Genomic DNA, 17,121 nt, shown 5'->3' on the forward strand with positions numbered 1-17,121 from the left:
ATCAATAAGTGCCCTTCGAGTTTTTAAGTATGCGAAGCACTGTGCAGCATGTCGTTTCAGGAAGCAGCTGCGCAAAAGATAGCAACGTGAAGATAATCTTTCAGCATTTTTAGACGAGCGTCCGTATCGTCTAGGTGTGCGAACAGCCCCCCTGCTCAATCCCCATACGTCAGGATCACAGATAGTCAGCGCAAGAGAGAGAGAAAAGTAAGCAATCTAGCTTCTCAGCCATCTGCCAATAGCGTCCCTTGTATGAAATCAACTGGGCAAACCAACTGAGGAAGCATGTACCAGAAATTAAAAGACCCATTGTCCACAGAAATCCGCGAACCAGCAAAAAATCCGCGATATATATTTAAATATGCTTACATATAAAATCATAATTTAAATGACAACTACGCGCGTGTGTTGACTCGGCAACGCCCAGAGCAGAAAGAACGCGCTCCAACCCCGTCATGCGGGGAGTGAGAGAGACGCCAATATCTCACACTCTCTCCCCCCTTAAAGAAATTAAATGGGTGCGAGTGAGACCACTGACCTCCCTCCCTTCTATTAGTTATAGTACGTTCGGCTTATCCATGAGTCCGGCTTATCTATGATAAGATTTTATTTTAAAAATTCGTATGATTTTTGGTCTCCGGCTTATAGACAAGAACCTAGGGTACTTTATTTTCCTAATTTGTTTGGCATACGTGAGCATCATACAGAGAAGGTGGAGTTAGTGCTATAACACTTGAACTGACCCCTTCCAAAATTGTTCGTTTTGCGTTTTGAGGAGAAAAAAGTGCAATGTACAGTGTACAAAATATAATGCAACAACCTGAGCTACAGTGGGGAAGGACTGACACACAGACACAATTAACCTTGGTGGACACCACTCTTCCTGTTCCTTTTCCAGGGGGATCACTGTCCTCGCAAGCCTTGGTGCTGCACACCTTCCTTCATTTGTTCAGTCTGAGTTAAACAGTCGAACCTGCTGCACTGTTCATCACACTCCTTTTAAGCTGCTTTAGTGTTCATGGAGCTGCCCTGCTCCTGCAGAGCCTCACCTACTTCTCCTCTTACACTAACATTATTAAAATAAAAGTAGCCAGAGCCCTACTGCCATCTCATTGCACTGTTATGCTGTTATTACTGCATGCATTTTCTGCAGTACACACATTTATAAAAATTCAGACACACTTAGTTTTAAGGCATTTAGGACATATACTTATTTGCACGTGAACATTCAAAAACAGCTATAGCTAGTTGAAGCATGTGTGGACTTTTATCACCACAGTTGTACCAACATGTGCTGTATTGTGTAATAAGGGCAAGTAACAAAGTCGGCTTTCTGAGGTACTAAATCACAGTAAAAATGATATAGAAAAATTTCTGCCAGTTGACAAATTTCTACTGGTGTACTGTGCACCCCTGCTTTGAATACAAAATTCAACCTGAGCCACCTGCTTAATAGCAGGTATGCATTATTGGTCAGATGTCACATACGTTCTCTCCCCTCAATTCACACAGTCTTGGATGTATTCCTGTTCCACCTGCCACCAATTCTGTCCATATTTCTTCAGTTTTATGCTTGGGTTCTCCCACCACAGCCTTTACCAGTCATTGGGCAATTCCTCTTTTTTTTCCCCAGTTTGCTTAATTTGTATCTACAACCTTTTTGTTACAAGCACCGATGATTTTTTTTTTTTTTAATAGCTAGATCTCTAGACATACATTATTTATGAGAAATCCAATTTATTTGGCATTTTAGTGGATTTGAATTGAATGCCTTGATTGTAATAGGATATCATATACAACTTGCACTTAACATTTTAAGAGTGCTGCCTTGTATTAATGGCCTTGGTGGTCTAAGCCATTTTTTAAGACCTAAATCACCTCAATGTAATGAATCAAGAGTCGAGACTTATTACTTGTTGTGTTGCTGATGGTGTCTTGGCACCATGGATCCCTCCTTTAAATATTTGTCATTTACCATTAATATATCCATGCTGTACCCAACAATACAGCAGGTCAACTGACTTTTTCTGTTGAATTTAGAATTTAGACTTGACCACTCTTTTTCCCCCATAGTAATTTGTAGCTTTTTTGCTACACTGTTTAAAATCAATTTCCTCCTCAAGGGCAGAAGACTGAAAGTTCTGTCCCAGTACCATCAAATCAATGATGTATTGTTAAGAACCATGCCTGAAAAGTTCTCCTAAACCATGACACTGGCATTTTTTTTTTTAATTCTGTGCCAGTGATGTCATGAATTCTGCACATGATGGTCTTAAAGAGCCTCAAAGCTAAACTTAATACTTTTGATAAAAAGCTATTACCATTGTCAAATTTTTGAAAAAACAGAAATGCCATATGTTGATTTTTCACTGTGGTGTGTGTGTGTTTATTTAAATGAGTACTATTTTTGCACTAATATCTATGCGTAAAATAAATCATTTTTCATTTTTTATATATAGAACTTTTATTCCCCTTAGGTTAATGGATTTAGAAGGAAACTTAATTGACTAGTAGTTGATAATGTTACAATGTTCAGCCTACACAATTAAAGCCGATTCAATTTTTCCACCTTCTCAATGACATTGTAAGTTGTGTTTCCTCAGTGTCTCAAATCTTGTGAAAGCAACAAGAACTTCATAGCCCATTATTATTTGAAACTATCCAATTTTCTGGGCCCTCTTTCCCCAAAACTATGTTATAAGAAGCCCATCTTGGCAGCCTCACGTAGAAGATAGGAATCGGTATTGGATATGTTAGCTTATCTTGTGTCATTTTTGTGTATATGCAGCATGTACAGTTATATACACATTACAGTCACAGTATATACATCACACAAGGCAAATTTAATTAATCCCCTTTAATTGCATATATTTGTAAGGAGAGTTTTCAGGAGAGGAAAAAACATACCATGAACATTATAGTGAGCACTTCAAGGTTCATTTACGAAATAATGAAAAGTGCAGATTGTTCATGCACAATATTCCTTCAAGCAGGCAAAATGAAATTTTGTGGTTTAAGGTTGACTTTGTTTTAATTTGTGGTCTGCAACAAAATGCTCTTTCGATTTAGTCCTTATTTTGTATAGTGTTACTGTCTGCACAAAGTGGTCTAATATTCTGTCAAAAATGTGAATTATTTTTCAATGGATTAATTCTGTACAGATTACTGTATATCAAAAGTACCAGTATGTCACTATAAAGTCCCTTTCTTGCTAGGTAAAAAAAACACCCTGGAAAATTTAAGTTGTCTGAGGCAGTTTTGTGACTTTAGAAATGGTGACTTTTGAACAGTTGTCACTTGATACAAAGTTCACACTGTATGAAAGAGTACAGACAGTGGTTTTAAGAAATTAGAGGTATCTTAACAGGTTTTAAAAAGAAAGAAAAGGGGGGAAAATCAAGACATTACTCACAAGAAACTGTGAGAACCTCTTACTATGGGAATCATTTAATATGTGCCAGTAATTCCATAGTTCTTTTAATACATTAAGACATAGATAATACACATACGGTGCATCTTCAAGAGGTCTCTGTGTTTAAATAACAGTGAAAATGATTAGAAGGTAGATACAGCTGCCATAAGGTCAACATTCCAATGCAGGTAAGAGAATCTGGCAAGTTAGTACTGCAAATCCATTAAAAAAAGTTGGCCCTAAATACTAAAATTGAATGTCAGTGTATGCACACTGCACAGATGGATGAGGCACATCTTCTGTTCACCAATTTAATACAAAAAAAATGTAAAACTATTTAACTCCTGCAAGCAATTTTCAACTTATTTTAAGGGATAATTAGGATGTCCCTCTTAAGTATATCATGTAGAATAAAATTTGTTCACATATTAGGTAAGCAACAGAGTAAGTAAGCTTTTCCATTTGTAATGTGCAGCACAGACATTAAATGGGTCTTAAGCCTTTAAGTCCTATGTAAGACTAACAGAAGTATGTTGATGTATTGGCAGCAGATAATCATGTTTTTTGGTGTTGGTTTTAAACTTTAAGGATTTTGTTTACTCGCAGGTTGTTCCCCGGTGTCCTAAGTGTTCACCTGATCTTCCACTCGCCATAATGAAGCCAGACATTGTTTTTTTTGGTGAGAACTTGCCAGAACAATTTCACAGGAGTATGAAGCATGATAAAGATGAGGTTGAACTATTAATTGTTATTGGATCATCCTTAAAAGTACGGCCTGTGGCTCTTATTCCAAGTAAGTTGAAATAACAATTTACTATGCATGTTCAGCACGTAATGTCGCTCTATCGCATACGTTTGTAAGTTTCAATGTACTACCATTTGAAAGACCCCTATCAAGAATGTGTTGGCCTAAGTGACACATGTGGACATAAAATACGTAAAGCATTTATTTATTTTACCCACTCATCTCTTTAATGTGTTTAACACCTCCTATGATTTCTTCATTAAAGCTGCACAGTGTAATTTTTAGTGTGTGTATGTTTATAAGAGGTGACGATACAAATGTTTTAAAACCTTACAGCAACACTGTTCAGCACTGTTATTTGAATTTTTCTTCCAGGTTCAATCCCTCATGAAGTGCCTCAGATTCTTATAAACCGAGAACAGTTGCCACATCTGAATTTTGATGTAGAGCTGCTTGGGGACTGTGATGTCATTATCAATGAGTTATGCCATAGGTTGGGTGGAGAATATGAACAACTTTGCTATAATCCTTTAAGACTCTCTGAAATTTCAGAGAAACCCCCACATACAATCAAGGAATCTGAACTGCAGTTCTCTGACTTGCCACCCACACCACTCAATTTTACAGAAGATTCTAGTTCTTGGGAGCATGCAAGTGAACAAAATCATTCATCTAAGCCAGTTTTGGAAAACGAGAACAGTCTTTTACCAAGCCAGCTGGAATCCGGAGCTGGCACACTTTCTTTAAGCATTACAGAACATTCTCCAGTAAGCAAATCTGAAAATCAGGAAAATTCTGAAAGCCATGCAGGGGACGAGCAGACACAGAAAAACGAAGATTGCTCTGAACTTGCTGAAAGAAATGTAGAAGCTGAAGTTCCACGACGCCGCTGGATAAATAAGTTTGCAAAAGAGCCAATCAGCAAGCGCCTTGAAAGTAAGTGCCTTAGTTTAAACTTCTTCAGTAGTATATCTGCTGTGTGAAATGCCTGCTTGGGGAAAATTATGCTTTGAATAGAAAATACAGTATATTGTACAAGTGCTTTTTGTGCTGAAAAAGGATATTGTCTGTCTTTATACAGTGAAATAAACATGAGCATAATCTTTAATTCTAGGTGTTTAAGATTTAGGTGTGTTAACATCTTTTTATATAAAGGTTATTTAGAGGTGAAGCAATGTGAGTATTGTTTACATACAGATCTGACAAAACAAATTCGCTTCATTTCAGGTTGTACCTATCTTGCCAATATTGCTTGATCAAAAACTGACATTAAGTCTACTACAAATCTCGGTATAAAAGTAAAGGTACTCATTTAGAAGTAGCTACTTTTAAAAAGTAAAACATTTTTCTAGTTTTTGAAAGTGGAAGTTTTCTCCCTATGGGGTGATTAGGGGTATGTGGTATGCCCAAAGATTCATATTACAGTACTAGCTGATTACCCAGTGGCTTCGCTCACTGAGTGCAAGGGAAAAAAATAAAATGTAGTATTTATAAAGTAAGTTTGTTAATTGCCAATTTTATTTTTCAACAAATAAAGAGCATTTACAAGAGCATAGAAATCGATATAACCATTATTAACATCATTATCATATGAGAATATGAAGTAATATATAAGAAGCACATTGCATATAAATATACAGTGCATCCAGAAAGTATTCACAGCACATCACTTTTTCCACCTTTTGTTATGTTACAGCCTTATTCCAAAATGGATTAAATTCATTTTTTTCCTCATATTTCTGCACACAACATCCCATCATGACAACGTGAAAAAAGTTTACTTGAGATTTTTGCAAATTTATTAAAAATAAAAACATTGAGAAAGCACATGTACATAAGTATTCACAGCCTTTGCCATGAAGCTCAAAATTGAGCTCAGGTGCATCCTGTTTCCACTCGTTACCTGTATTAATGGCACCTGTTTGAACTCGTTATCAATATAAAAGACACCTGTCCACGACCTCAAACAGCCACACTCCAAACTCCACTATGGCCAAGAACAAAGAGCTGTCAAAGGACACCAGAAACAAAATTGTAGACCTGCACCAGGCTGGGAAGACTGAATCTGCAATAGGTAAGCAGCTTGGTGTGAAGAAATCGACTGTGGGAGCAATTATTAGAAAATGGAAGACATACAAGACCACAGATAATCTCCCTCGATCTGGAGCTCCACGCAAAATCTCACCCCATGGGGTCAAAATGATCACATGAATGGTGAGCAAAAATCCCAGAACCACACGGGGGGACCTAGTGAATGACCTGCAGAGAGCTGGGACCAAAGTAACAAAGGCTACAATCAGTAACACACTACTCCGCCAGGGACTCAAATCCTGCAGTGCCAGACGTGTCCCCCTGCTTAAGCCAGTACATGTGCAGGCCCGTCTGAAGTTTGCTAGAGAGCATTTGGATGATCCAGAAGAGGATTGGGAGAATGTCATATGGTCAGATGAAAAAAACTCTACTCGTCGTGTTTGGAGGAGAAAGAATGCTGAGTTGCATCCTAAGAACACCATACCTACTGTAAAGCATGGGGGTGGAAACATCATGCTTTGGGGCTGTTTTTCTGCAAAGGGACCAGGACGACTGATCGTCAGATTTTGAGTGAAAACCTCCTTCCATCAGCAAGGGCCTTGAAGATGAAACGTGGCTGGGTCTTTCAGCATGACAATGATCCCAAACACGCTGCCCGGGTAACAAAGGAGTGGCTTTGTAAGAAACATTTCAAGGTCCTGGAGTGGCCTAGCCAGTCTCCAGATCTCAACCCCTTAGAAAATCTTTGGAGGGAGTTGAAAGTCCGTGTTGCCCAGCGACAGCCCCAAAACATCACTGCTCTAGAGGAGATCTGCATGGAGGAATGGGCCAAAATACCAGCAACAGTGTGTGAAAACCTTGTGAAGACTTACCGAAAACGTTTGACCTCTGTCATTGCCAACAAAGGGTATATAACAAAGTATTGAGATAAACTTTTGTTATTGACCAAATACTTTTTTTCCACCATAATTTGCAAATAAATTCTTCAAAATCAGACAATGTGATTTTCTGGATTTTTTTTTCTCATTTTGTCTCTCATAGTTGAGGTATACCTGTGATGAAAATTACAGGCCTCTCATCTTTTTAAGTGGGAGAACTTGCACAATTGGTGGCTGACTAAATACTTTTTTGCCCCACTGTATATATAAAAAAATATATAAAATTAGATTAATTAAAAGTAGATTCCAGTATGATATTTAAGATTGAATATTCTTTAAATAACAAATGCAAGTTTTGGTTATTTGTGCGCATATGAACGTGTACTGAAATGCTTAAAGGGGTACACAACCCCAAAATTTTTTTTGTTTGTTTTTTGTTTTAATATTTTAAACCATGTGTTTTGTACTGATGACTGAGAATTTAATGTCATGTTTTCATGGAGAATGAAGAGGAGTATTATTGTTTTTAAATCCAAGCCGATGATGACCAGTGCTGTACACTGGCAAATGATATGAAAAAGGTCCATAGGGTTAAACATTTCATGTTAATTGTGTCACATAATGCACATGTGATTTATCCAGTCTTTTGCGCACAACATTTGAAATACATGCTTTAGCTAAAATATTGTTAGAAGATTCCAGAAATTTCCGTTTACATTATAAATGGAAAATGTAATTCATATGTGACTGAGTTATTGAATTGAAGATTCACCTCTCCCACTCATTCATTATTCAGGAGTCCTCTCTTAAATTCAAAAATTCAATCCCATCAGTTTATTCTCGGCTCAAGATTGTATCTCAGTTCATATACTGATACACTCCACTGTCTTTGAAAGAATGAGCCACATTTGTACAGTAATCCCTCCTCCATCGCGGGGGTTGCGTTCCAGAGCCACCCGCAAAATAAGAAAATCCGCGAAGTAGAAACCATATGTTTATATGGTTATTTTTATATTGTCATGCTTGGGTCACAGATTTGCGCAGAAACACAGGAGGTTGTAGAGAGACAGGAACGTTATTCAAACACTGCAAACAAACATTTGTCTCTTTTTCAAAAGTTTAAACTGTGCTCCATGACAAGACAGAGATAACAGTTCAGTCTCACAATTAAAAGAATGCAAACATATCTTCCTCTTCAAAGGTGTGTGTGTGTGTGTGTCAGGAGCACAGAATGTCACATAGATAGAGAAAACAATCTGTAGCAAACACATAAATGGTGCTGTTTGACTTTTAAGTATGCGAAGCACCACGGCACAAAGCTGTTGAAGGCGGCAGCTGACACCCCCTCCGTCGAGAGAGAGAGAGAGAGAGAGATTGTTTTTCAGTCAAAAATCAATACGTGCCCTTTGAGCTTTTAAGTATGCGAAGCACCGTGCAGCATGTCGTTTCAGGAATCAGCTTTACAAAAGATAGCAACGTGAAGATAATCTTTCAGCATTTTTAGACGAGCGTCCGTATCGTCTAGGTGTGCGAACAGCCCCCCTGCTCAATCCCCATACGTCAGGATCACAGATAGTCAGCGCAAGAGAGAGAGAAAAGTAAGCAATCTAGCTTCTCAGCCATCTGCCAATAGCGTCCCTTGTATGAAATCAACTGGGCAAACCAACTGAGGAAGCATGTACCAGAAATTAAAAGACCCATTGTCCGCAGAAATCCGCGAACCAGCAAAAAATCCGTGATGTATATTTAAATATGCTTACATATAAAATCACAATTTAAATGACCGCTACGCGCGCGTGTTGACTCGGCGACGCCCAGAGCAGAAAGAACGCGCTCCGGCCGCGCCATGCGGGGAGTGAGAGAGACGCCAATATCTCACACTCTCTCCCCTCTTAAAGAAATTAAATGGGTGCGAGTGAGACCACTGACCTCCCTCTCTTCTATTAGTTATAGGTTATAATACGTTCTGCTTATCCATGAGTCCGGCTTATCTATGATAAGATTTTATTTTAAAAATTCGTATGATTTTTGGTCTCCGGCTTATACACGAGTCCGGCTTATAGACAAGAACCTAGGGTAAATGTAACTAAATGCAGTTTTACCTATAGCAATTTATTGGAACAAATATATAAGACGAACACTTTTTCTATGTTTTTAGGTGACCAACTCTTTTTACTTTGCCCGTAATCTAGGTAATGCATATGTAATCATGAAAAATTTCCACCATTGTTTTCGACCTTCCTAAGTGCGAAAATATTTTAATATAAAGCTTGATTATAAATAGATTAATGATTATGTATTGATTATCAATTACTTATGATGGGAAACAAACAGATATGGTATTTGAGAAATATTGCACAACTACAAGTTGCTCTGATGATCTTTTCCTCTATCTCAGTATATGAGAAAGTCGAGGGGAGCACACTCCTGATTTTTGCCTGTCAATTTACACTCAATAATCCTAATCACAAAGTGAAAACATTTAAAAAATTTGTCATTCATGTAAGCATTCAGTGCCATAATTCAGTACTTGGTTGAAGCCCATTAGGTAGCAGTTACAGCTTCAGATCCTCTTGAGCAGGACTAAAGCTTTGCATAAATGGATTTGGACAGTTTATCCCATTCTTCCTGGCAGATCATCTCAAGCTCCATTAAATTACATGGGAAGCATCTGTAAACTGCCATTTTCAGGTCTATCCACAGATGCTATATGGGGTTTAAGTCTGGGCTTGGCTTAGCCACTTAACATACAGTCAGACTCCAGTGTTTAGGCTGTATGCTTTGGGTTTTTGTTGTGCTGATAAACTGGCCCCCAAGGCTGAAGTCTCGTGCAATGTGGAGCAGGTTCCGTCCATGTCCCGTATACAGAGCGGCCCCTTGAGGTTGAAGTTCAATCTAAGTTAAATTTTTATCTTCTCAGAATATCTCTTCCTGCTGTCTGGCATACTCCAAGTGGGATTTATTCACTTTACCAAAAATACCTGATTGATGGTTCTCTCATTGCAGCAAAGGACTTCTGAAGCTCTGTTAGAGTAACCATTGGGAATTTTTTTTACCCCCATGACTAAGGCTCCTCTTCTCGGATTGCTTAGTTTGGCAGTCAGTTCTAGGAAGAGTTCTAGTGGTTTCAATCTTGTTATATTTCACAATTATTGTGGCCACTGGGCTCCTGGAATCACTGAAAATTTTAGAAATGCTTTTATCAGCTTGCCCTGATTTACTGTATACATCCACAATTTAATTGCAAAAGAGTTTGTTAGACTTCATGGCTTGGGTTTTGTCCTTATATACACCTGTATGTGAGTGCCATTCTAAACAAAGTCCATTCAATTCAATTTGCAACCTGATCACTGGTTGGAGTGCCACAGCAAAGGGTTTGAACACTTGGGCCCTGTCTGAACTGAGCGCTTTTCTGCCATCTGTAGCATCAGGTGAGCGTGTATGGAAAGCCAAGTATTTTTCTGCTTATTGCAGCGAATTGGACAGTCCATACGGGCTTTCACCACTTGTGCTTGGACACAGATGTGCATTTGGATGGCATCAAAAAATCATTGCATTCAGCTTTTTCTTGGTGTCAATTTCTGCCAAAATCGCGATGAACGCAAAGAAATCGTCTGTATTGCGTTTACATGTCATTCATTTAAGGTTCTGGAGGACTGGACATGTCCCATGATTACATACACACACATATTGACACATATCATCAAAATGATAATGGAGAATTCGAAACTGGTTTGTGCTAATCCATCCATCCATTATCCAACCCGCTGAATCCGAACACAGGGTCACAAGGTTCTGCCGGAGCCTATCCCAGCCAACACAGGGCACAAGGCAGGAACCAATCCCGGGCAGGGTGCCAACCCACCGCAGGACGGTTTGTGCTAATGACGTAACTTTATCTACTACGGATAATTAATGCCGGTGGGGGAGTGCATACGCGAGTACTGTATATTTGCTTACTTCAAGGTGGCTTCTTGGGGGCTAACAATCACTCTCATATTGGCTGACTGGCATGTAGTATTTGTACAAGCTTTTTCTTTTTGCATGTCTTCATAGGTTACACACATGCTGTGCAGTCAGGGTTAATCCAGTAGTGGCGGCTTTGTTTTCTCTGCTTACGTCGTTGTATCAGGAGGATTTTTAACAAAAGCAGGCAACAAACATATTTTGTGAATCCAATGAAGGATGAACCTCTAACCCCATAAGTTAAAAACTTTCTAGACTGCCTGATAATTACCCCCCACTGGAAAACACACACAACTGCAATCTGGGCTGCAAGTTGGTGTTTACAAACAAATGCGAATGTAACGTCATATTGAAGTCAATTAAGCGCCGCTGCAAAACGCAGCTTAAGCGCTTACATCTCTCGGAGCACATTCATTTAACCAAGAATTGAACGCCCGTGTCGACTGGGCCTTATATGAATAAGAGATTTCAGTTTTTTAATTTTTAATATAACTTTTCAAACCTTTCTGAAAACCATGTTTCCACTTTGTCATTGTGATGGGCCAAATGGCAAGTTTATCCATTTAAAAATCAATCTCCAACACAGTAAAGTTGCTTGAAAGGGGTTAGGAGCATGTGCCGATACAGCGCATTGCTGCACCCCACCACATGACAAACAACTCGGGATCCCAGATTAGGACCTGACTGCAGCCATGCAATGGGTGATGAAGATGGAATGGAACAGAGCATATCTGAAGGTTAAGTGCCACAGCTTATTAGGGAAATGGCACAGATCGCATTCTGGCACAATGAGCAATCCAGAAAATGGGTGGTGAAAAACAGTACAAGTTAAAGATATTAACACAAAGGTGTAATGTGTTCTGACACAACTTTACACTGTAGCCAGAATAAAAGTAGATCTAGGAGTGCTTGTTAGCAAGAACCTGTAGTTATATCTAGTTTTGATTCAGTGCTGTGTAAAATCCTAACATTTTAATGATGAGACATTTCTTGCCAAGAGTCGAGAATTTTATTTATTCATATTCCGCTTTTAATTTGTTTAAAAATAATGTATGCTTCAGCTGAATCATCGGGTTTTTTGCACATTCATCTCTCAATCTTGGAAGGATACGAGACGTGATTGTCTCAGAGACCCTTTCACGTCTTGCGAGATGAGTCTTTGTGCCAAGCAATGTAACCACGCCCGGGACCATAAGCCCTGCAGGACAAGAGCTTATACAAACAGATTTGGAAAAGTCCTGCGTGGTTATGTCAGACACATTTCTTGCAGAGAGAAAGAAATGATATTCAGTCACAGGCAATGACACAGTGCTTTGTCACAATGTAATTCCAAACACTGAATCAAAATTCAATGCGATACTGATGAAAAGGTAAAAGCAAAAAGAGACCAAATATATGGACACAGGTGATATGACAGAAGTGCGCCGCGTGAAATGCAGATCACGCAGCACGGCAGCAGCAGCAAGAGGAGGTTAAAAAAAAAAAAAGTTTCCTATTGTATCACCGTTTTAAGAGGGGGTGTCAGAGGAGCGATTTGCGTTTCCTTGGTGTGCGTTCAGCAACCCTCTTCACAACGTGAGTGGCAGAGATGTGAAGTGGCTGGCACATAGCGCAGGGGGTGGGAGGGGTGAGTGAAGCCCCCTAGTTTCTATTAAATTAATTGAAAATCAACTTTCTAGTGTACCTTAAATGGATTGTGCTGTATATCATATTTATCGTGGCTCGGAATAATCAGATTTGTGGTGGGCAGCACAGTGTGTGCTGCTACCACCTCATGGATCGGGTTATTCTGCCCTAGTTGCTCTCCACCCTCATTTATGCATGGATTTTCCTCTGACCGTCTCAAAAAACATGCTAGATAGGTAACACTGGACAATAAAGATTGTTACTAGAACACTTTTGGATATATTTTGGCCTGCTGATCACAAATTACTCTTAAAACGGTAATGATAGGAAAGTCTATTGCAAGAATCTATTTTTGTGATTTCCTGTCATAAGTGTTCATGTACAGTACAACTACAAATGAAACATCTGTGGTGAACTAAAGCTGGTGGCGCTGTGACTAGAAATGTGGCTCAGATATACTAACTATTGTTTCAGTTATGAATGGGACAGCCATGTGAAAGACTCCCATTACATTAAAGAAAAGGCCTCTCCAAAGAGACACAAGTTTGTCACCTTTGTTGGGTCAAAAATTTGATTTATGTGTTTTGCCTCCTCTTCTTCATATAAAACTGAAACTAATGAAAAACTCCTATAAGCAATTAACAAGGAAGCCAAAGGATTTCAATGTTTGAGACAGATGTTTCCACAAGTAACTGATGCCAAGCTTAAAGAAGGCATTTTTGTTAGTCCGCAAATCGGATATGTCATCAGTGACAAGTGGCTTGAAGATCTGCTCGTTTAAAGAAATTCAAAGATGTTCTAAAATCATGAAGTGCAACATTTTGCTAAAGATGAATTTTTGCATTCACTGTTGTGTTTTTCCCCCCGAGGTAATCTTTTGTACAGTCAGTAACGACATAAGTCATGACTCAGGCGCCTCCACGAGTGGCAGGCAGCCTGCCTATCTATCTATCTATCTATCTATCTATCAATCAATCACTGCTGGCCCACTATTATTTTAACACTGAAATGAGAAGCATCAGATGATGAGTACACACTAAAACCGGCCGAAAATTTTTTTAGCATGATTGAAGTGAATAAACACAAATTCAATAAGTTATTTTCTTTTTTCCCCACATTCCTACCTGATACAGTCAATCTGCAGTAATGTGTTTTCAGCATGAAGCCGTTTATCATAAACACACTTTTCAGGATGCAGAATATCTGAAAAATGTGTTCTTCAGTGTCACTCGCAAGTCTAAATTGGCCCACGTGTGGGTGTGTGCATGACTGGGCCTGCAATAGAGGTTTGAGAATGAAGTTAAGAGAGTAAATGCAAAGTGGGCAGTGTGGGACAATTTCTAGAAAAAATGAGCTTTCAGACAAATTACTCTAATTAAGGGAGGAGAGAGAATGCAGAACTTGTCTCTATTATTATATAAAAAAAATCTTGGAAGGATACAAGGCGTGATTTTCTCAGAATTACTTATCCGTCCCACGAGAAAGAGATTTAATCACACCCGGGGCCGGAAATAAAGGACAGAGTAGATGACAAAGTAGAACGACAAAGAATTAAAACAATTTTGGCGTGATACTCATGCAGAGCAGGTCTGAGATAATGGAAGTATGAAAATTCAAAAGTCTCAAAAAAAGGATAGGAAAGATCGCATTAGCGCCAACAAACGGAAATTATTACTCTGAAATTACGGAACAGAGAAAAGAGATTGAAGATATTGTTTGGATTTAAACTTTAAGTCAGAGACTTGTAGATCGTATAATTTGTGTTTCCAGTGAGAATGAAAAGATTCAAAAAATGTTGATGTGGTATGAATTCCTGTGAGATGGAGACTTTTAACATGAGATTCTTTCAACTCACGCCCTACTTACAACTATTTTCAAGCAAGACCACGGTCCTCTAACCTCAATCGTGTGAATGCTTTTGACAGAGACAATTCCTGCACTCTCCGCTCTTCTATAAATTTTATCAGGACAATAATTTTATACGTTCTAAACGACATGTCAACGACAAAGCGAAGAAGAAAGAGCATGGACAAACATTCGAAAAAGTAGTTTTATTTATTAGAGAGAAACGATATCCACTCACAGGCAGTTGTACGTTGCTTTGTTACGATGCAAGTCCAAACATGGAATCAAAATTCAATGCGATCTTGAAGAAAAGTTAATTCCAAATATTGTTTTTACTATAATTTTAAAGTAAAAGTGAAAATAATGCATATGTAACAATCTCTTTAAATTGTACATCCGGTAAACCAAACCTGGGGGTGGGTGAGCAAAGCGAGCAGGGGGCAGAGTCCCCTTTGTTTGTTTGTTTGGTTTTTTAAATACTTTGTGTTTTTTTTTTTTTTGTTTTGTTTTTTTGGTTTGGTATCACCTGGATAACATTTTAATGTAACTGTATATAAACTGATATGTGCATTAGAGTTGTGGTAATTGTCCAATCAGCGCCTCTCTACCAGTTGCTAAAATTTATAGTAAATGGTGCATCTTAATGTGTCAAGTCTGTCATTTTTGAATATCTGATTCCCGTTTGTTTGTTTGTTCACTTTTCAGATTCTCAATATCTGTTCCAAGCACCAAATCACTACATTTTTCATGGAGCTGAAGTCTATTCAAATTCCGAGGACGATTCAAGTTCTTGTGTTAGCCACAGTGAAGACTCCTGTTGCAGTGTTGGAGAGGAAGTGGAGGACGAGAGCATCGGAGACGAGTGCTCAGATGGAGAGGACTGTATGAGGGATAACAAAGGAGAGTTTAATAAAGACACAAACGATAGAAAAGAACAGTTAATAAACCAGGTAGACATTAAAGCTGAGGATATAAACAATGTGACGCAAAGGTGGTAAATCCTCGTTTCTACTTTTACTTTGCTACCTATCCACCAGCATTAGTAATGTCTGTATTTGCAGTGGTCTTTACTGCTGTCGAAGTACAAGAGTGTCAATGGACTTTTTTATTTTCTTTTTTAATAAGAAGAAAGCGGACACCCCCCAAACCCCCCCCCCCCCCCTACCCATTTGATTCTTCTTCTATTTTTTTTTTTTTTTCTCTCTTGTTTACAGATTTTTTTTCCAACAAGGTACAGTGCATGTAAATTTCATGACTTGGATCATTTAAAGCCCGTTTTGATTGTAACTATGCTGTTCGACAACAGCTGTTTTAAACTTCTTACACTTCTTATTAAAAGGATGACAAAGGGAACAGCAACGGCAGACCAAAGAACAAGAAAATTTTCGACGACGCAAACTTCAGTTGCTAGTGCAGACACCTTTCTTGCTTCTGCTCCTTAAACCTCTACAGTTCATTGAACGTAACACTGGCATTCCCCCACCCAGTTCACTGGCAGCTACTTTTTATGGTATAAACTGGTATTGTTATTTTTGTATTTTGCTACAATGAAAAGGCATCCTCTGCATGAGTGAGTTGCAAATGGTGTTTTGCAGCACTTGGATGGAATGGGGGGGGGGGGGTAAAATATGAAGACGTTCTTCGCCTTACAGAAAGCTGCAGAGAATTTGTGGAATATATATAAGTATATATGGAATACCGGTTCCAGTTTTTCGTTATGGATACTGTCCTGTCCTGTGGAAATGCAGTATATAGAAGGTTTGGCAACGCTCCTAGAGATTTCCTTGTGAACTTCTTCTACGTCTGAACTGTAAAGTATTTTGGAAACACGTGCCTGCTTTTTAATAACTCTTTGTGGCTGTGAAGTGTTGTTTAGGAATGGCCATCACTGTGGTACAACTCATCTTCTAGCATTAAAGTGCGCCTTTCCCATTAAGCATTTACACTGCCAAAATGTGAATTATGCAAGCCTTTATACAGAATTTAAAGAGATACTATAGAGAACCATATAAATAGCTTTCAACATTTTAAAAGCCATGCACTTCTTCTACAGCATGAAACACTTCGATGCTGGTCCCTCAGCCACAGAAAGAGGCTCAGGGAAAGTCAGGTGGTCTTACTTGGGGCAGCGCCACTGAAAAACTCTGCCATGCTGTCTTGGAAAGTGAAATATGCTGATGAACAGGGCACACTATTTGTAATGAAATTTGGGCACAATATATGTGAGACATCATGTTTAGTTTTGCACGCGGCTTGTGAAAGGGTCATTACATTGTCAGTCTGAAAAAGAAATAGAGCTTTTTTAAAAAACGTAAGTGCATCTACCTAACAGTTTAGTGTATAAGCTGGTTAAAAACGAAATGTTAACACCAGCATGAAGTACTTTATACTGGCACGTCCAGTAGTTTTATTGATGTGTTGAGTTCAAATGAGTAAATCCGGGTTCTTCAAGTCTCTGATCTCATCCAGGACACCCATCAGCAGCTCTCGGAGGTGCCCACTGCTGAATGTGGCCATGCAGTACGAAGCTCTGTTCTGCGATTGCCAAGTAGAGTTGTCTCTTGGGGGTTCAGCCGTTAACGGTAGACAGGTTTTTAATATTTTATTTCCTGCTTCCT

General features: G+C 38.8%; 1 protein-coding gene across 1 annotated transcript in view; it reads left to right on the forward strand.

Moving 5' to 3' along the window:
• Nucleotides 1-15,615, forward strand: part of sirt1 (sirtuin 1) — a 39,293-nt gene extending 23,678 nt beyond the window's left edge. Inside the window, exons 7-9 of the mRNA XM_028795918.2 lie at nucleotides 4,019-4,205; nucleotides 4,533-5,093; nucleotides 15,209-15,615. Of these exons, the coding sequence (XP_028651751.1) occupies nucleotides 4,019-4,205; nucleotides 4,533-5,093; nucleotides 15,209-15,501 (1,041 nt within the window). The 3' untranslated portion in view covers nucleotides 15,502-15,615. The remainder of the gene's footprint in view (nucleotides 1-4,018; nucleotides 4,206-4,532; nucleotides 5,094-15,208) is intronic.
• The last annotated feature ends 1,506 nt before the right edge of the window (nucleotides 15,616-17,121 follow it).

Source organism: Erpetoichthys calabaricus, chromosome 2 (assembly GCF_900747795.2).
Source record: "Erpetoichthys calabaricus chromosome 2, fErpCal1.3, whole genome shotgun sequence".
NCBI lineage: Eukaryota > Metazoa > Chordata > Cladistia > Polypteriformes > Polypteridae > Erpetoichthys > Erpetoichthys calabaricus.